The 22,607-nt window shown below is 33.7% G+C and overlaps 1 protein-coding gene across 1 annotated transcript; it reads left to right on the plus strand.

The window, feature by feature from the left end:
- Positions 1-12,829: 12,829 nt before the first annotated feature.
- LOC149232985 (pseudolaratriene synthase, chloroplastic-like) lies at positions 12,830-21,165 on the plus strand. The gene is made up of 13 exons (XM_089382068.1): positions 12,830-13,120; positions 13,385-13,682; positions 14,794-14,968; positions 15,069-15,259; positions 15,458-15,578; positions 16,329-16,441; positions 16,527-16,735; positions 16,820-16,929; positions 17,056-17,145; positions 19,840-20,055; positions 20,151-20,289; positions 20,520-20,768; positions 20,860-21,165. Exons 1-13 carry the CDS (start codon positions 12,830-12,832, stop codon positions 21,163-21,165), a joined length of 2,508 nt encoding a protein of 835 aa, XP_089238194.1.
- Positions 21,166-22,607: the final 1,442 nt, after the last annotated feature.

The raw sequence follows: 22,607 nt of genomic DNA on the forward strand, positions 1-22,607 counted from the left end.
GTCAGTATTCTGCATATCCTGTTTGGTTGATTGTGTTTAGCTTCAGTATTGATGGATGAGAACTAATATTGGATCAGGTGATTTGATGGACTAGATCTGGGTGCTAACACACATATTATCCTTGTATATGTAATAATCTGGATATGTTTGAAGTCAGGAAGTGCAGCGAAGTTATGAATAAGTAATTAATGACATATACGCTGGTTCACCTTGGTGAAGTTGCGTATACACGCTGGTTCAACACTTCCAAGTAGCGTATGCACTCTGATGCATGATTTTGAAGATACAATTGGTTTTGAATGTTGTTGCAGAGTTTAGTGTTCTGCTCTGTGAAATGGTGACTATGTTGTTGACAGGGTTTCTGTGTTTAAATGATTCAGAAATTGATGATGCTAGTAGTGACTGTTTTGTGCTTCAATGATATTTATGGGTCCAGTATGAAAATTGGATGAAACGTGGCCTTCAGATTATAGTGTTGTGTTTTAGGAGTATCCAGTCTGAAAATGTATGAAATGTGGTCCCTGGAGGGTGAAAGGAGATTGTAGGTCGGTGCCTACGTAGTAATACATTAGCTAGTACAAGAGGAAAGGGGGTAGTAGCTCCCTTCCGGTAGCAGCTGGAGAATGAGTGAATATTGGAGCATTCAGTAGGCAGGAACCTACGTACTAGTAAATGGATCAGCTAGTACAAGAGCAAAGGGGGTTGTAGCTCCCATCCAGGAGAGTCTGGAAAACGAGAGAGGGTTGTAGCCCTCTGCAGGTAGAAGCCTGCGTACTGGTAAAGGACTGCACCAGTACCAAATATTGTAAAATGAAGTATCTTATTAAAGGAAGATAGAGACGACTTGCAGAAGGTGGTTTTCACCCACATTAGGTTTCCACCTTATATCATGGTGTTCATGTGTGCTTCTTGTGCGTGATGATCTGTTCTGTTTTACTGCACTTGCTTACTATTCATATGGTTAATGAAGTTCTGATGCACTAACTAAAGATCAACATTTAATGGATTAATTGAATCATAAGTATTCTGGATATACGCTAGTCGCATTAGACACAGTTGCATATATACGCGAGTTCCATGAACTGAAGTAGCGTATATGTATCTAAGTATGGAAATGAAAACGTTTTATTGATTTGATAATATTGAATCACCCCCCCCTAGTATTATTTCCAAAAATTGGTATCAGAGCAGGTCCTTTTGTAGAAGCTTGATCACTTGAAGGAGATCCGTGGAATAATGGGAAAGAAGCTTAAGAAGAAAGCTCCTAAGCAGAAGAAGACATCTCAGAAGAACTATGACAGTGGGAGAATCGATTGGGGATTACGTGGAAGAAGCACTTCAGATTCAAAATCATTTCAGAATGAAGATGAACTATCAGGTATGAATGTGTTATCCTCTGATGTTCCAGCTATCTATGCTTTTGGAAAAGATGAAAGTGATAGCGAAACAACTGAATTTGCTTTTATGGGTGAGCAAGAAAGATATCAAATAGAGGCAGAATTTAAAAGGCTGACGGACAAAATTAGAGATCAAGAAGATCTATTGAACATAAAGCATGGTGCCTTCAAAGAAGTAGCTACCAGACTAAAAACTCAATGTGAGGAAGGTAACAAGGTAAGGAAGCTATTCAAGGAAAAATATAAAAAGTTGCAAGATGAAGTGACATCATTAAGAAATGAAGTCAATGAAAAGAACACAACAATCAAGAAACTCACAGATAGCTCCAGTTATTATGAAAGTCTTGAAGCGAGGACCCTCTCGCTAAAGGAAGATCTTGAAGAATCAATGAAGCAGAATAAAGATCTACTCCAAGCTATTGAAAAACATGAAAACGAAGTTATCAGCTTAAAATCTCAGCTGGAATGTGCCTTCAAAATTCGTCAAATGCAGTAGGATCTGAATGAAGAACAAGAAAAGGAGATTCTCAAACTACGGCAACAAATGGAAGAAGGAAGAAATTCTGAAGAAATTTTGAAGAAGCATGTCTGGAAAAGGAAGAACAACTTCATATTGAGGTAAATATCTTAAAAGGTAAATTAGAAGAAAAGGATAAACTGTTACGATTTCAAGATAGTACTAAAGCCTTGGATGATATTCTTAGTAGTCAAAGGTCTCCTACTATCAAGACTGGTCTTGGTTTCCATGAATCTGTTGAAGGTGAATCTAGTTCACAAGGTGAGGCAAAGAACTCTAGAGAAAAATCTAAAATGATAAAAAAGGAGATGAAAGGTCAACCCCATCAACAATCAAGGAAAGAGATTCTTCAAAGAAAATCTTTTACTCCTAACTATGGTAGTAATAGTCGGCCATTTACTCAGGTAAATAATATTGAATGTTATGAATTTCATAATCTTGGACATGTTGTAGCTAGATGTAGAAGAAGAATGTTTCAAGATTATCACACAGAAATATCATCACATTCCAGGTACTTTAATGGATATTGCTTTTCTTGCAATATGTTTGGTCACAAAGCTGGTGATTGCTACAGGAGGAATATGAAACATGTAAGATGGTATGCATGTAACAATCTTTGACATATAGCAAAGGAATGCAGGAACAAAGTACGGACATCACACCAAAAGGAGAAAACATCATCACACTTGAGGATATGGAAGAAGAAGGAAGTACAGTCAGAAAGATGTGGCACAACATAATGTACTCAGACACAGCACAACATAGACATAACAGACTTAGAGGGAGCTAAAAGTATAAAACTTCAGTGTCCTAAATCTCATACGCAAGTTTCATAAAGGGAAGTCACGTATATACGCGAGTTAGACACTGCAAAGTCGCGTATATGTGAATCTGAGGAAAAGCAGTGGGGACAGGCTCAGAAAAGGGATCTGATATGACTCAGTCCATTATTTGCTCTATTGGTTAATAGTTACAGTCTGCTGAGGATGTGTGGAAATGTTTTGATACTTGAAAGATGTTTAGAAATGTTTTGATCCTAACTTGATGATGATGATGCCTTGATGCTTATTGCTGATATATGCATGATCAAATCTAACAAATGGGACAGGTTGAGAGGGAGCATATGCCTTTAATAATGTATTGATGGCATTATGGTTAATAGTCCTTGGTGATGATGTTTATGATATATCTTGCTATGATCTGGTTATGAGTTGTCCATGATAAAATCTCATATGATTCTTGGGGTTACATAGTAGATGTTCAGATCATATTTGTGGATTGATTCTTAGATGATGCATATATGGTGATCTTCATAAGGATAAGGAGAAGTACAAAGTACTTGATAATGGGCCACTCATACGCTACTGTGGTCATATGCATAAAGATCATATAATACAGTTATGATGCAGGCACTCTTGTGGATAAGGATTGTTGTTGTTGATGATATCAAGAAATTTTGTCAAATGAGCTTGAGCTCAAGATACATAGTGCTGATACATGGATGACTACTCAAAGTTGCTTTGTTGGAGACATGATGATGAGTTCTTATCTATATGATGATGGGTTGATACTTACATATGTTGATTGATGTTGATGAAATGGCTATGGTGGTTTCACACATGATATAATGTGAATGAATCTGTATTACATATGCAGAATTCTGTTCAAAGGGATGAATTGATGCAGACATACTTTGTTATAGGTTGATGAATTATACTCTACAGGACATTTACAGGTTGCTGATCTGGAAGTGGTTGTACGCGAGTTCTATGAGTAGTATCCGCGTATATACGCCTGTTTCTGTGGATACAGTCGTGTATATGTTAATTTGGAGGATATCAGTAGGGACAGACCTTGGGTAAAGACAGTCTGACATGGGTCTGTCAGTACAGGATTCAGGGGGAGCAGATAATCTTCTAATAATGCATTGTTCGCATATCTTTAGAAGCTCTTGGTTCAAGTACTCAAGCTGTTTTTGGTTCAGGTGGATCAGCTGCAGAAAGGAGAACAGAAGGAGAACATGGTTGTTGATCTGTACAGTGATTGACTGATGCTGCTGATAGTAGTTATTGGTGACTTGCATAGTCTTGATATTTCGTCTCTATGTCATGTATATCTTCTTTCTATCAAGGTCATGTAACGGCCTATTTTGGTTTCCCCACTATGCCTGGGATGAATGATGTAATGTACTTGGTTATCATATGTAAATTTTTGATGTATCCCCACTTGGTTGGGTAGATGAGTCAATTCTGGTATATCCCCACTTGGTTGGGAGATGGATGTATGAGTCTTTGGTGCTAGGAAGGTCACTTATGATGTATAGAGTCATGTTCTTTCTTGTAGAACATCTTTTTGCAAACCTTGCTTACAGTCAGGGGGAGCATGAACAACACAATTCAGCAAGAGCAGAGCTTTAGCATGTACTCAGAGGGAGCATGGTTAGATTGGTACACCTTGGCATATACAAAGGGGGAGCTCATTTGGAGATTTCAGCAGGTACTCAGGGGGAGTAGGGTCAGCAGGATGTTCATCACAGAAAGTGAATATCTTGGTGCGCCCTTTGCCCTTGATGTCAAAGGGGGGGAGTGATTTGGTGTTGTTACCATCAAGTCCAAAGGAGGAGATTGTTGGCATTATGATGCATGTGTTGTACTTGATGGCAACCCACTCATAGAAAAACATCTCACTCAGTTATAACTAGATGAATCTTCAGAAGAGATATCAGATGTGACTGAATGCATGGGATGTAGGATAGCTCAAAGGAATCAGATGATAGTTCTAAGTGTGACAAGTTAGCTTCGCCATCAAGTCCAAAGGGGGAGATTGTTGGAATTATGAGACAAGTGTCGTCCTTGATGGCAAATCACACATATGACAGATCATAGTGCAGCAGGTCAGCGGCAAGGATTTGATAATCAGACTACAAGAATGGAGAGAAAATATATATACGCAGGTTAATCGTGACCGAGCTGCGTATACACGCAGGGTATACGTTACAAAGGCACGTATGCGTATACACACATTTTCATGCAAGGAAAAGCGAGTATGTGTTGGAGAACTTACTTTTGGTCCATGGTAGTTAGTCATTGGTATTTGAACCTATGGTTTTGGACCATAGTATCTCGTCAGATGTATTGATCCCAAGTATTGGGTCCATGGTATTGGTTTGTTATGGTTTTGGACCATGGTATTGTGCAAGGTCTAAGACTATAAAAGGAGAAGAAGATCATTAGGCAAGTGTATCAAAAAAGACTTGAATATCTAACAAAGTATGAGATCCAGTATGCAGGTTATGGGTTAATGATGCATTGCTTGATTTGAGCTAAGGAGGGATCTCACCGGTTGATGGAGAACAAGATCTAAGGATTGATCGTTATTAAATGGTTTGAAATGAACTATCTCTATATGGTTGATTATTTTTATTCTAGATCTGTATACTGACGCTTGTAATGATCTGAACTGGGTATAACTTAAGTTTGAAATCGCTGCAAGTCATGATTGAATATGTATAGATCTGTACGCGGGTTGGCTTTGGTGAATTCAAGGCATTGGTTAAGAAGGATATTTTGAAGAATAATAGGATCATAGGGGGATTATAAAGGTCCATGTTGCATGATCACGGGTTTCCATTACATCTATGGGTAGAAGCATGAACCGCCGTAGTCTACTTGCAGAACTGGAGTACTCATAGAATACTTGGCATGATCACACCAGAAGAAGATTTACATGGAATAAGGTATGATGTGTCTAATTTAAAAATATTTTGAGCTTCATTTTATTTCCATGTCTCCAAGAATTTGATGAAGAAACTTGAGCCTAAAACAAATTTGGGAGATTTTGTAGGATACACTGAAACTCCACACAATTACTAGGTGTATTTACCCTCATCGAGGATGATAGTTGTGAGGAGAGATGGCAAGTTTGATGAGGAGAATTCTATGAGATACTCCTTGGAATGAGAGATGAGTATCCCATCACAGTATGAGCTTCTATCTCCAAATGATGAGCCTCAAGAGGAGCTTCGGTAGGTTTTCGAGCAACCACACACAATGAAGTAGACAGGAGGCAGAGTGGAGGCACCCACTCAACCAAAATATTCCAGAGAGGGGAGAAAGAGAGCTAGAGAAGATGATAGATTTTTGTAGGATGCTAGGGTAATGTGGGAGCCCCTACATCATAGCATAGGTAGAGGAGGTCACCTAATGGTTACACTAATTACATGGCTCTCATAACTAAGCTCATTGAGACAAAGCCTTCTTCATTTGAGGAAGTTGTTTCTCAACCTATTTGGGTTGATTCCATGGTGGAAGAATATGAATCCATCATGAAGAACATTGTATGGGAGGTGGTGTTGAAACCAGAAGGGAAATCAATGGTTGGTTCCAGATAGATCTACAAAGTGAAGCATGCAGTTGATGGGAGCATCGAGAAGGACAAGGCCATATTTGTGTCCAAAGGATTCTCTCAGGTAGAAAGGAAATTTTTTCATCAGTTGCAAGATATTCCTCAATTTGATCCATTCTAGCATTTATTGCATATATGGGGTGGAAAATCCATTAAATGGATGTGAAGACCACCACCTTTACAAACAATGTTGTTAAGGAGGAAATTTACATAGATCATACAGAAGGATTTGAGACATATTATCAAGAGACACATGTGTTCAGACTCAGGAGAGCATTTTATGGTCTCAAATAGGCACCCCAAGCATGTTACACTCAATAAAAAGTTATCTCAATGGATTCAGCTTCACCAAAAGTGAAGTAGATGTGAACCTCTATCACATTGTGGTAGATGACAAGTTTCTTATTCTTGTTTTGAACGTAGATGATTTAATATTGACAGGTGATGAGTAGTTGATTCGCTCTTACAAATAGGATATTGCAAGGGAATTTGAGATGAAACACATGGGCTTAATGCATTACTTCCTTGGGCTCAAAGTATGGTAAGGTGATGGTGAATTATTTGTGTCTTAGGGGAAGTATGCATCTGACATACTTCAAATATTTCAAATGAAGAATTGTAAGCCCATGGACACATAGCTAGCTACAAACTGGAGGAAAGAGAATGCCAATTCAAGTGAAGAGGTTGATTCTATCATTTACAGGAAGCTTGTGGGGTCTTTGATATATCTTGTGAACACAAGACCCAAAAATGTGCTATGCAGTAAACCAGCTAAGTCAATCTATGGTGAGGCTTACCAAGTTATATTGGAAGGCAACAAAGTATGTGTTGCAGTACGTTACATGCACTACCGAGTATGGATTATGGTACATGAGGATAGTGGGAGTGAAGCTCGAAGGCTTCACCAATGTAGATTGGGAAGGGATTCCATCAGACAAGAAAATTACTTTAGGTGTTATCTGTAGTGTTAGGTCTGCAACTATTTCCTATTACAAAAAGAATAAGATATTTATGGCGTTCAAATCAACAGAGATTGAATATGTGGTTGTAATTTAGGTGGCATGTGAGACCATATGGATGAGAAAATTACTTGTGGGTCTTTTTAGTCAGGAGAAGGATCTGACAGTGATATATTGTGATAATCAAAGTTGCATTAAGCTATCTGAAAATCTAGTATTTCATGACAGGTCCAAGCACATTGATATCTGGTATCACCATTTATGGGCCTGTGTGCAGAGGAGAATTATGTTTTCCACAATATATTCCAGCTGAGGAGAAAGATACCCACATCTTGACAAAGGCATTTTCAAGAGGTAAATTAGAATTCCATAGGTACGGGATAGGGGTGCTGAAAAATCCATTTCTTTCTAAGAGGGAGTGTTAAAAAAATGTAGCAAGAAAGGCTCAATTTGACTTTAGCCTTACTCAAATTGAGTAAATCGAATTTCCACATCAGCAGGACAACTTGGTGGTAGTTAACTAGTTTGACATGGCTCTTGTCACTTAGTTAGCTCAGTTAATTTGAGTTAGAGTGCTTGGATTTTAGTTATGCATGCGTAATTGCCAAATTTTAGCAATCTAGTTCAATTATTTTCAGTTGTATTCAATTAACTGGCCTCTATCAATTGATAAAGTCAGTTGAAAGTCACTTGTGCAATGGGACAACAGTCTAACTTAGAGATCTATGATTTAATTAATCAATTAACCTAAAATAGGTAATGCACACAAGGAATTTGAATTCTTCAGCTGAAGTGGAGATGACAAGTTAGTGTAACATCAATTGTATACTAGTTGTAGTGTACAATTGTTGCATGAGACAGGAGATCAATCCTTGGGAATCGTGCAACAAAATTGGAGGAAATTCCTATCCCTTAGGGGCTAATTTCCTGAGGAATTTCACAAGGAAATAGGAATCTAGATGAGTAGATAATTGGCTATGTATTGGCTAGAGTTTCTCATTTAGTAGAGAGAACAATTATTCTTTTACAGGTTGAGCTCGGAGCTCGAGCTAACAATTGTAATAATTATTCTATTCAACTGATCAATGCAAAGAGGCTTGAGGGGATTTTCCTAGTTGGCTTCCCCTAGAAATCATTATGTACTTGTTTTTTTTTCGTGTTGCATGTCTATGCATGTTTTTCTAAATTGTGATTTCCATTCTGCAGATCAGTAGAGTAGAATTGCGTCTCTTTTTTTTTTTCAATGGAAGCCTCGAGCAGTTGCAATTTCTATCACATTTCTACAACTACCTCTTAAGTGGGACCCAAAAACTAATTTCTCTATTTTTTTTACCTAGAAAATAATAAAATAGATGACAAATTATGTAATATACCAGTCTAAATTACCCCCCAAAATATTATACAAAAATATTCAAAAACATTATTGAAACATATCAAGTCATTATTTATAAATACTCTTGTTATAAGTCATTTTAATACAGTGGTTATGATTTTTGATGATGATGGTGATGATGTCTTTTATCTAATTTTACTAAATATATTTATTTAATGAAAATAAAGATTTTAATTTTTCTTTCATGTGATTTGAAATTAAAATCCTAAATAATGTTATGAAAAAAAAATTCTAAAACTTTTCAAATATTCTATAGATTTTCTTAAAAACAAATTACTTCAAAATTTTTATACATATGAAAATATTTAAAAATTTTTTTTTTTTTTAATCAATTCATAATAACATTCATCGATTTAAAAAAAGTGATTAAACTTTTCCACCACCAACAACAAAAACAATTAATATAAAATCTAAATTTCTTTAAATATAATAATAAATTATTTTCTAAATATAATAAAAATATTTAAAAATATACTTAAATATTTTACATATTTTTCTATAAATATCTTTAATATAATTATTTTCAATTATATATATATATATAATTATTTTATATATATATATATATATAGATATAGATATATATATAATTACCTTATAAAATACTTAATATAAATGATATAAAAATTGTTATATAAATTCTATGAAACCTCTTCAAAACAAGTGTATACCTCTCCTAATTGTGGTAAGATTAACTACCTACAATAAAATATCTCAATTCCATAAATTAATAAGCCCCTCTCTCCTTAAACCCAAAGCCCTCTTTCATTATCATTAGTACTTTAAACAGGGTTGGATAAACCCTTTTCCAAATATTTCAAACTTCTTCTTTATATGAATCTAAATAGGTTGATAAACACTTTCCCAAATATTTTGGGATTCTTTTAAGCTCCTTGAAATATTTCAATCCTCTTTCATGAGTATTCTTAGTCGGTCCTTTAGAATCACTATGGTTAAAGCACAAAATAGAGAGAATAAGTTTTTGTTTCTCATTCATGTGTAATAAAAAGTTTTATATTTTAGTTTCGTAGTTAGAAGTAAATTTATTTTTTTCCCAATTGGGTTTAATGTTTACAAAGAAATATGATAATTATTATGTTAAAGTTAGAAAGGTAAAGTAGCTATGTATAGATGTTTATATTATAGATGTCTCAATTTTTTCAAATTTATAAGTTCTATATTTTTAAATCATAAGGGTTTAAGATAATTTTAGATAATATTGAGATGATTATTCTAAATCTTAAAAGGTAATGTTGTATGGAATGTTTTTACAAATCTTCATACATATGTATATTTGTACTTGATTTAAAATGAAAATTAATTTTATAATTAATTAATTTTATAAATATATATTTATTTTAATTTTTTGGTTTATTATGTATCTCAAGAGGATTTAATATATTTTGATTATAATTTTATTTTTTTTTCCAATTAAAAAATTAGTAATTTTAAATAATTTAATCCACTTAACACATAATAAATATAGATTTAACATTAACTTATGCATGTCATTCACTGAATCCATGTTAAAGAAAAGAAGAATGATACATATCTCTTATATTATATTACAAAAAATACTAAATATAATATTTTTGCACAATTAAATGTTCTTCTCTTGGTATATATATATATATATATATATTATATATATATATATATATATATATATATATATTTGATATTGAAATATTTTACTTAAATTGTGAATTGAAATAAACCTATAATATATTTCTTTTTTCTTTTATGTTTTTACAGGTGTGCTGTCTCTCATACACACATATTTAATATTGAAATATTTTATCAATACGTATATTGAAATATTGTATTTATATTAAATATTTATAAAAATAATTTTATTATTAATATTTTTGAAATTGCATATATCAACATCATATTAAATATTCAAATAATTACACATGAATATGATAAAAAAATATTTTATTTGAAATTGCATTCACTACAAATATTTTTTTAAACAATCAACTACTAATATATATTTTTTAATTTTTTAATAAAAAAATTAATTTAATATCATAATTATTAATTATTAAAAATATATATAAATATATTTTAAAATGTATTAAAAAAATTTATTAAAATTATATATAAATATATTAAAAAATGCATTGTGATCTACTTACAAAATTTAAAAATAATAAAATTTCATGGTTAAAATAATAATTATTTTATTTTCAAATTATATATATATATATATATATATATAGATATATAAGCATGGGTGCATCTTGGAATGTTATAGTTCAAGGAGTAATTATATTTATATATATATATATATATATATATATATATATATATATATATATATATATATATATATATATATATATAGATAGATAGATAGATAGATATAGATATGAGTATGGGGTGCATTTTGGAATGTTATAGTTCACGGAGTATGCATGGTACTCCATGGTTAATAGTGATGTAATTTAAATATAAGAACAATCACCTACGTGTGCTTTAAACTTAATTTAATATAGATATAAAAATATTGAATGTATTTTTTGGAATGTTACATGAGGTTCTATAAGTTTTATTATAGCAATTTTGTATTTTGATTTTCTTTTATTTATAAGTAACTTTAGTTTATTCTATATGAATTCAATGATTAAAATCAAACTTAATATGAAATTTTATTTAGATAAACAACTATATTCATCAAATAATGAAATAATAATTATATTCATATTGTTGTATTGTAAATATATAAATATTCAAGATTACAAGAAATAGATAGAAATAAAAAAAATAGAATAATAATCATATTTGTAATGATTGTATTGTAAATACATAAATAATTAAGATTATAAGAGATGGATACAAATAGGCATTTGTTATTGTTATTTATTTGTTATTATAATAATAATTGTATTTTTAGTAAAAAAAAAGATAAATAATTAATATTTCATTAATATCTATAAATAATTGATCATATTTAATGATATATATTAAATTAAAAATAAATTATTATTGTAATATTTGCTATTTATGATTTTTCACACTTTACAATATTTTGCAATATGCACTAACTTATTTGCTATTTATGATTTCTCATTCTTTACAATATTTTACGATGTGCATTAACTTATTAATTAGTAGTAATCAATAACATCTTTTTGATACCACATAAATTGAATATATATGATTTGAATATATATCATTTACCATATAAAATTTAACATTGTATAATAAAATAATTATTAATCAATGTAAATAATAATTAACACATTACTTTCCATTTTAACCTTCAAATAAAAAGTATGTAATATTTTATTTTGAATTAGAAAGACAAGAAGCTAACCATTAAATTATTGTATAATATTTATTATTTACCATCTAAAACAACAAAATATCATTCACCCCATCACAATGGTTTGTAAATCCTGTCATAACGTTGCGTGCATGCTATCATCTCCTATAATTTATAGGGACTTATACCACACATGTTTTGCCCAATTGGTTCTGAAATGGGGATTCCTTTTTAATTTAACAATTAAATTAGTCCCCATCTGTTAAAATTCCTTGTTAGACTTAAAAAATTAATATGCCAAATTGGCCCTGAAATAGACAGCGGATTTCCTTCCTAATATAAATGATATAAATGGCAAACAGAATTAAATTGGCCCTAAAATAGATGGACCTCTTTTCTAGTCTAATGGAATTCTTCTTTTTAAGTCTGATGGATTTCTTTCCTAATATAGATAGTGAAGACCATTAAAATAGTTCTCAACTTGTTAAAAGTTAAATTCCTTTTTAGAATTAAAAAATTATTTTTCCACATTGGTGCCGCATGCGGAGATTTTTCCTTTTTAATCCAATGATTTTCTTTCTTTCCTACTTCAGGTGAAGCCAATTAAGTTAGTCCTCTAAAATCCCTTTTAGGCTCTAAAAAAATAGTGGAATTGGGATTCCACTTTAGTTTTTGGAATTATCGATCAAAACGGAACATTGGCAAATGTAGAAAGTGAAGACAATTAAATTAGTCCTCTAAAATCCTTCCCACTTTTGTATTTTATTCCTGGGAATGGTCGCACAGCTATTTAAGAAGCAGAGATGTACATGTGACGATCACCAGAGAGGGTGAAGAGTGCATTGCACTACCAACTCAGTTTTCAAGGCTGTCTTTGAACTTCACGAAATGTCGGGTGTCACTTCTGTCAATCAGTGTTCCATTTTGTCCACGAAAATGCCGATTATTTGCTCTCAACTCCGATCCATACACTCGAATTCATCGAAATATCGTCTCAAGAAAGTTGGGACGAGAGGTAGATGTGCTCTGCAAATCCGAAGACCACCTGCCATCATAAACATGGCGACGACGACTGAAGCAGCATCTGATGACGATGCTCTAGAAAGACGCAGAGGCGTTTTTCATCCCAACCTGTGGGACGATGACTTCATACAATCCCTGTCAACCGCTTATCATGGAGTAATGAACTTCAATAATTGAATTGAATATTCATATTGCATTCGTAGGATTAGGTTTTTTCTGGTTTAAATATACGTTTATTATAGATTTAGAAAATATTTTGGAATCTAAAGAATATTTCGAAATCTAACTATCTGAAAAGATCAATTATTTTACAATTGTTTTACCCTTTTCCTGACCATCAACTTCCAAGATATTCATGTAATCTAACATAAAAATGACAGGAATTCTTTACTCACCAGAGATTTGTATATTTTTGGTCAGCAACCTTCCTACAGTGAACGTGCTGAGAGACTCATTGGGGAAGTTAAGGAGATGTTTCATTCAATTTCGATGGGACATGGCGCACAATTAATCAGTCCATCTGCAAGGGTGACAGCGATTGAGGGTTCTTCTCGCCCTCAGATCCCACGAACAGTGGATTGGCTTTTGCTCAATCAACTGCATGATGGTTCATGGGGATCACAGTCACACCTTCCACTCTTTGATCGACTCGTCAACACTCTAGCTTGTGCCGTTACTCTCGCTACGTGGAAAATCGGACAAGAACAAATAGATCAAGGTCCCATTTTCATCGTTTCTACCTTATATTATATTGTTGCCATATCTTCCTGCCATACTTAGTATATGTTTATATTATATTATCGCTGTATCCTTATTGCAGTATTGTTATGCTATATTCAGTCTATGTTTCTATTATATTATCTTCGTATTCTTATATTATATTTACCCTATGTTTATTATTCAATCTAATGGGTTGTGAATTTATGGAATTTTTTTTTCTTAATATTTTTTAAGTGAGATTTCAAACTGTTCCTTTTTAACCAAGAAAGTCTTAATTATATATATAAAAATAAAACATTTTAATAAAATATTTTTAGGAAAGTTATAATTTAGATCACTATAATTTTAATTATACTAAAAAATAAGATAGAAATTATATTTGAGAAATAAAATCTTTGGGATAATATACTCTATAGTTTTTATTTATTTATTTATTTTTATTATTTTTTTTAGGTTTTTCATTACACCAAAATTTTCAGGTTTTAGTAAACTTTTAAATCACCATGACTAAATCATTATCATTATTTTTTTGAGCGGCTCCACTTTACACCATGGCTGTAACAAATTGAAAAAAAAATAACTACACAAAATATTTAAATAATGTACTGTTATTAAAAAAATTGTAGTTAAAGAAATTGAAATAATGTAACCTTATAACAAAAATTGTACTTAAAGAAATTGAATCTTTTTGAGTTATAGGTTAAATCCGTATTTAAGATATATCTATGTTAATTTTAATTTTACTTTTCCTACATCAATGTCTATTAAAATTTTTAATAACAATCTGAAATCTGATAAACATGGAAAAGTACTAAAATATTTAGAAAATTTGCCATCGAAAAGTACTAAAATATTTAGAAAATTTGCCATCGACATAAATTCAGATTTTACATCTTTGAAACTGAAACACTGTTTACATTCTCTGCTTTCTGTTAGAATTCAGATTTTCCATCTTTGGAGCTGAAACACTGTTTACATTCTCTGCTTTCTGTTAGAATTCGGATTTTCCATATTTGAAGCTGAAACACTGTTTACATTCTTTGCTTTCTGTTAGGTTTTTTTGGGTGAATCTCTTGAGTTTTTAGATCAATGACGTGCATCTTCGACAGGTCTTGATTTCATTACAAGAGCAATAGAACAAATACAGTATGAAAGCGTGCCAGCTGAGTTGGGGATCATCTTTGCTGAGTTGCTCAGGGAAGCGAAATCGCTTCAGCTGAACCTCCCATATGAGCTACCTTGCCTCCGATCATTGTGGAGGAAGCGGGAAGCAACTTTTGCTAGGTAAGACCTCAAGTTTTACACATTTATATCGTTCAAAACCATTCATTCAACAATTTGAAAACGATACTCATGCGATCCTGTACACTGTTTCAATGAACAGAGTTGCCATGCCAGCGTTGTTTTCGTTGGAAAGAATGCGAGATCACATGATGAATACTGACTGGAACGGAACTATGGCCGTTGGATCGTTCTTAAGCTCGCCCGCTTCCACTACTATTGCTTTAGGGCTCACTGAAGCTTCAAAATGTCTCGCAGATTCTAACAATGTTTTCAATAAGTTCGGCAATTACGGTACATTCATCATTTCGGTTCACGATTGCATGCAATCCTCAAATCAGTGTCGATTATTATCATGATACCTTTCCATTTAAAATAAACGTAAACTATTATTTTCATTCATATCTCCTTAAAAAATCTAAGATTAATATGAACTTAATTTTATATTATTTTGAATCACAAATATGACTAAGTATGCATTTTAAATTGCAGAGCCTCGTATATGTTCTATGGATATCTTTCAACGCCTTTGGATGGTGGATACCATTGAATGTTTAGGAATCGATAGACATTTCAGAAATGAGATACAAGTTTCGCTTGATTATGTTTACAGGTGAGTGTTTATGATTTGAATTTAATTCGATTATAGATTTTGTTTATATTTTTTAGTTGTTTTTAGTGGGATTTTTTAGATTTTTTAGCAGAAAAATTTGAAGTGAAATTTATATTTTTATTGTTAGATTGGTTTTTTTATTATTTATATGGAGTAGTAATTTATGAATTCAAGCTTGTGTTTCATATTACATTAAGAAGAGATTTTTCTTTAGAAATCACATTTTCTCCTATATAATTTCTAACTAAAAAACTCTCCTTATATATATTATATATATGGATTCAGTACCCTGAAAACCCCTAAGATACTTCCATTGTGTGGAGTTGCCCATTAAACTTGTGAGTTTAATAAATTCTCGCTGGATTTTAGATAAATTAAAGCAGAAAAACTTCCAAAAAAAATTGACAATTCTATTTTTTTCATATTTATCAAATTTTAAAATATTGCTAAATTTACAATAAACATTATATAACTCATATTTTATACCACTAATTAACTAAATTAGTTATTTAACTTTTTACTTCAGTATAGAATTTTAAAATCTACCATGGACACATGACTCACTGTTTCCGCCCTGAGTTGTCTTTGGTGAGTCTTTTTAGAAGCCTTTCCGATAAAATATGCAATGAATATACTTTAATTATAACATTTCTGCCCTGAGTTGTATTTGGTGAGTCTTTTTAGAAGCTTTTCAGATAAATATGTAATGAATATACTTTAATTATAACAAGATATCATTTTGGCGTACAGTTATTGGAACGAAAAAGGAATTGGATGCAGTAGAGACAGTCTCATCCCTGATCTCAACTCAACGTCACTGGCATTTCGAACTCTGCGACTGCACGGATATAATGTTTCTTCAGGTTAGATATGCATCCACATTTCATTAATTATAAGTTAGAATGAATTACTTTTGCTGAACTGTGATTGATAAATATACATCATCAGATGCGTTCGAACACTTCAAAGGCCAAAATGGACAGTTTGTTTGTTCTTCTATTCAAACAGATGGAGAGATCAGGAGCGTACTTAATCTCTTTCGGGCTTCCCTCCTTGCCTTTTCTGCGGAAAAGGTTATGGAAGAGGCTGAAACCTTTGCCATGAGATATTTAAAAGAGATGTTACAAAAGATTCAACCGTCGAGTCTTTCCCAAGAGGTGAGGCTTTTATTGATTTATTCATAATGCTATATTTGTTTCAATCTCTGATATTTAGTGGCTTTACATTTTTGTGGTTGTCAGATAGAATACGTTCTGGAATTTGGCTGGCAGTCAACTATACCCAGATTGGAAGCAAGGAGTTATATAGAGATACATGAACAGGACACAGATAGTCCTTGGACTATATATGAGTAGGCCCATTGGTCTATAGTTTTTAACATCGACTGATAGTCTGATACTATTTTGTGCATTCGTGACGTTGTGGAAATCGAAATGTTTATACTCTTATTTTTTCTTATTTTTTCATTACTTTGCAGGATGCCAAGAGAGAAACTTTTGGAACTTGCAAAATTGGAATTCAATATCTTGAACTCCTTACAACATATAGAGGTGCAACGCCTTTCAAGGTAATAACAATGTGATTGGAACTTTTCAAGAAATAACAATGTAATTGAAACTTTTTAAAGTGAGAAACTATTATTTTTATTTTTATTGTAGATTTCAGGAATATTTTGTAATGTAAATAACTAGTAAGCTGTCAGATTATCAAAAAAAGTCTACTGGCAAATGGCATATAGATATTCTATTGGAAAACAACACCTATAATATGGAAGACTTTCTGCTTCCATGAACATAACTCTGAACATTTTTTCTCCTTTTTTATCCTTGTTGATCGACTATTTCTGCTTGGCCACTGGGCATTTCACAGTATCCTCTGCCAAGCGGGCTTTCTCCTTCGCAGATGGTGACTACCTTTTCTTTTACAACAGGGTTTATAAGTTCCAAGTTTTGGGCTGTATCCTATCTTTTACTCTTACTATCTCACACAGCATCTATATATTAGCTTTCTCTGATCCTTCCTTCTAATGTTTTAGGGGAAGGTGATTCTTGCTATTACTACTTGATGCTTACTGAATTTGCTAACTGTTTTTGATTGGCATGTTTTGCCAGACTATCTGTAATTTTTTTATTTTTATTTTTTTTAATTTTCCTCTTATATAAATAGGGCTTTTTTAGAGCCGATAATGGCTTAGACATTCGGCACCGGAGAATTGACATTGACGGTGAAGGGTACACCTGCAACCGAGTTAACGGCATGACAGGACTCACAGGGAGTAGGCTTAATTGGCGGCGGCAGGCCAGCCAAACAAGCGATCATTACAAATCGCGCTACAAAACTCAAGGCAACCGGAGGATGAACACCAGGACACCTGGAAGGAAGTCGTATCATAAAACATCAGTGACATTAATGATTGAGGCATATCAGTCAGGGACGCTCATGGCTCAGAGCATGAAGAATTGGAAGAAGGGCAAACAGGGTTTGTCGGACGCAATTTGCTTCCATAACAGCGGCTCAGAAGGACAGCACACTTGGCAAAATGATAATTGGCTCAAGCGCAACCACACTTATTATAAGACGACCGGCATCAGCCTCGCGCGTGAGGACCTCAACCAAATTGATGGCAACAGTACTCCCACCTACATCAGACTTCAGATCGATTTCAAGAGGATCAACATCCGAAAAAGCTATAAAGCAGCGGGCTATTGCTTTGTTTTTACTACTGTGTCTTTTCATAGTGTAGATTTAGCTTCTGTGAGAGAGAGGAACTTTGGCTGGAAGAAGTATAGAGGTCTCAGGATGGATGCCAGCGGATGCCGTTGTGAAGCAGCAAATCAGGACCTGCTTGATGCGAAGCAGGGTTATGAAACTCGGGCTGCCGCCAGGAACAAGCGTAAGGTTGCGGAGCTGGAAGCTAAGGTCAAGCAAGCGGAGGCTGAGCGCACGGAGGAGGAGATTACTGCGGAGGTTAATTGGCTAAGGGATCCGGGCACACCTTCGAAAAGGGCCACCCAATTCGTTAGGACGAAAGCCGAAAGTTGGCGAACCAAAATGCTCATAGCCAAAGCCTTGGAAACTGTGGAGAAGGAGAATCAGAACATGGCTACTGAAGTGAACCTCACGGAGGAGCAGATGGGGAAGATCATCAGCTATAACAACTCTATGGAAGGGCGGATCAACACAGTTCATGAAGCGGTTCAAGTTGTCAACAGGAAGCTCACCCTCCTCATCCAGATTCTGAGAGACACGGTCAATGCTGCTCCCAGTGCCTCGCAACCTGCCAAAACAGTGGCACAGGATAATGAATCCATTGAGGCAATGCAAGCCAGGATGGATTATCATATGCGGCAGATGGGGCTGGATACTGTAAGCCAGATGGGAAAATTCATCTAGCGCTGCTCCCGGGGTGGTCTTCTTCGGCTTTATATATGTCTCTGTTTCACTTAGTCTATATAATTGTCTTGTTATGTACTGTCTTAACTGTGTCGGTTGATAGGAACAAGTTCAGCTTGAGCCACCCTGCGAGGTGTGCGGGTCACAGTCTTGTTTTGGTAAATTCTCTGAGCAGAAGTTTAGATATGGGTCACTATGTTTCCCTGCTCTCGATCCGTCATAGCGGATGTTTTGTACTATATTTTGTTATATAATATAATCTCCTGACTTACACAAAAAAAAAAAAATAGGGCTTTTTTAGTACTGAAAAATAAGGTTAAACAATTAACTTAATTTTGAATTCTGTAATCTAAATTCAGTAGCACTATATTATTGGAGCTGAACTTAATTTGATTGGAGGTTTTGTTAATATTTTTAAATCAGACAAATAGGAAAAAAGTTGGTAACTTCTCTTGTCCATCAAATCTAACTAATAGAAAAAATTCAATAACTTCACTCCTATTACTGTGCTCTATTCATCCTATTTAAAAACATTTCCAAAATCGATCTAAAAAAACAAACAAACAAAACATTTCCAAAAGCGATCCCATATTAAAAGAAAGGGAAAAAAAATCTGGCCACTTACTGGACTATTGCTAGTTAATTGTGCATTAAGATCAGCATAGATATAAGGAACAAATTGTAGCTTATAATCTTTTAGCAGCCTCAAATATTAGCTCTACTGGTTCGTACGTGGACTTTTTAATCCTTTGGCACATCGAAATTAAGATGAAATTTGTTTACTTAAATATAGATTAGCATGGTAAGGGCTATTTTACAAATAGACATCTTCCCCAGCTTGGCTGAAGACTCTGTCAATTGTGTGTAGATGGTGGAAGGCTTCAGGTTTATCTGAAATGAGCTTCACTCGGCATCGCCCTGTGGAATATTATACTATGGCCTCTTGTATTGTGATGGAGCCGAAACATTCTGCATTCAGATTGGGTTTCGCAAAATTGTGTGAAATAGCGACTTGTCTGGACGACATCTACGACACCTACGGGACAATTGACGAGCTTGAACTCTTTACAGCAGCAGTTAAGAGGTGATAATGGTTTCAATTGATAAGTTTAATGAAATCTACAAGAGTATTCGATAATATATATAATGCATACCATTTTCGTTTCTTTGAAATATCAGATGGGATCCATCCACTATAGAGTGCCTCCCTGCATATATGAAAAGTGTTTACATGCTGTTGTACCAACTTGTCAGTGAAATGGCACGGGACACCGAGGAGACACAGGGCCGGGATACACTTGAATATGCTCGAAAAGCGGTATGGAAATAAGTATAGGCAGATTTTGGGAATATGTCGTAATCTGGGTGGGAATATGTTATAATTTCAAGATCATCGGAAGAGTTAAATTTTGAGATAATCTAGGAATCTGCAATCCACATAAATTCACTAACTTTGACATTCACTTTCACTTTGAAAATTTATACTTTAACCTTATTCAATCTCTAGTGAAGGATGGTGAATTTTACTTTGCCTGTCTATCTGTGCAGTGGGAGGCTATAATTGATGCTCATATGCAAGAAGCAAGGTGGATTGCTAGTGGTTACATCCCAACGTTTGAGGAATACCTCAAGAACAGCAAGATTACCAGTGGTTTACATATAGCGATATTGCCCATCCTTACGATGGACATAACACTTCCTGATGACATTTCCTTGCAGGAAATTGATATTCCATCCAGATTCCATCACTTGGCCTCCTCCATTGGCCGACTAAGAGGTGACATGAATGCCTACAAGGTATCTGCATTTAGCATCTGAATATGATTATTTTCAGTCTTTGGTTTACAATGACGTCATGATGGTAATTAATATTGAGGATTGCATGCAGATTGACAGGGCCCATGGAGAAGACGCTTCGTGCATATCGTGTTATATGAAGGACAATCCTGGAATTACAGAGGAGGATGCTCTCAATCATTTCAACGCTATGAACAGTTTTATGATGAAAGAATTAAACTGGGAGCTTCTAGGACCGGGTAGTAATATTCCATTCTCTATCACTTGCAAGAAACCTGCGTTTGACATCTACAGAGCTTCCAATTACATGTACAAATATCGAGATGGATACACCGTTGCTGACAAGGAAACCAAGAATTTGGTGATGAGAACCCTAGTTCAACCTGTGCCTTTATAACATATCGTATTCCAGAACAAGCACAAGAGAAATGGTGAATTTAGCTTTTCTCTGCTCTCCTCTCTCGACCGTTAAAGTTTGTTGATGTGCCACCTGACAACCGAAACCTATTAAGTGCATCGACCAAAGCTAGTGTTGAAATGAGTATGAACATACTCGAAATTGTAGCTATGTTGCTAGTTTCTAGCTTTCTGGCTTCAAAGCACCTTTGCAGGTCACTTGTGTAGATATATTTCACTTGTGTATATATCTATTTCTAGCTTCCAATTATCAATTTTAAGTGAAATTACAGTGTATATGGTTGTATCAGGATTTGAGTGTCTTTTTACTTCATTGTGTCTTATTTCTTTTATCTTTTTTGTTGGCATGCTGTAATAAAGTTTTAAAATATCAGATTTTCAATTGTCAATTTTTAGTGAAATTATAGTGTATGCATGTACCTTACTGATATGGATAAGAGTCACACTTTTTTCTCATTGTGATTTATTTCTTTTAACTTTTTCATTGCAAGGGTGTAATAAAGTTTAGGAATATTAGATTTTAAAGCTGAGATTTTTATTAGAAAATTGGTTGGAATAAAACAATATTTATTATAAATATTTTTTTTTGATATAATGGAGGAGTGGATAGTGAATCTTGTTATGTTTACGCATGGTCTATATTGGAATAGGGTTTGTGAAATTTATATTTTTAATAAAATGAATGTTAGAGATTTCAAGTCAAGGGAATATTCTTAGTCTTATAGATGATTACATGATAATTTCAAGAGTCTGTTGGAAAGACAGAGAAGCTTAAACGCAAAATTCACACAAAACGCATGAGTTGCGGATCTTCTATTGATCACACAAAAAATTATAATTACAATGAACCCAGTGAAGGGTATTTAACCTTTTCCAACTAGAGACTTGCCTAAAATATGTTGACATGTAACCACACACTTAATTCGACTATGACTTAACTCGACTTGACTCAACGGTTCAACACTCAACATTCGGTTAAGTGACTCTCTAATTTTAGAATATCTTGACATGTAACCACACACTTAATTCGACTATGACTTAACTCGACTTGAGTCAATGCTTCAACACTCAACACTCGGTTAACTGACTCTCTAATTTTAGCCAACTCCTCATGTGGGAGTAATTAGCTTATTTTAACACTCCCCCTTAATTACGACCTATAAACTAAAACTAACTCATAAAAACTCAAACATGCTTGTTGGTCTATGTCTCGGCTAGGCTTACAACACCCAAGTTTCTTCTATGAAACTCAAACACATCTTTTGCTAATGACTTAGTAAATTTATCAGCCAATTGATCACTAGATTTACAGGGCTTCAAGTGAACTTCTCCATTGCTCACAAGTTCTCTAATAATGTGATATCTAGTATCAATATGCTTTCTCTTTTGATGGAACAGACTATTCTTAGATAGTGCAATCAT

The sequence above is a fragment of the Pinus tabuliformis genome, chromosome J, assembly GCF_031772625.1.
Source record: "Pinus tabuliformis cultivar Carrire ecotype Pingquan chromosome J, CPIR1, whole genome shotgun sequence".
Lineage (NCBI taxonomy): Eukaryota > Viridiplantae > Streptophyta > Pinopsida > Pinales > Pinaceae > Pinus > Pinus tabuliformis.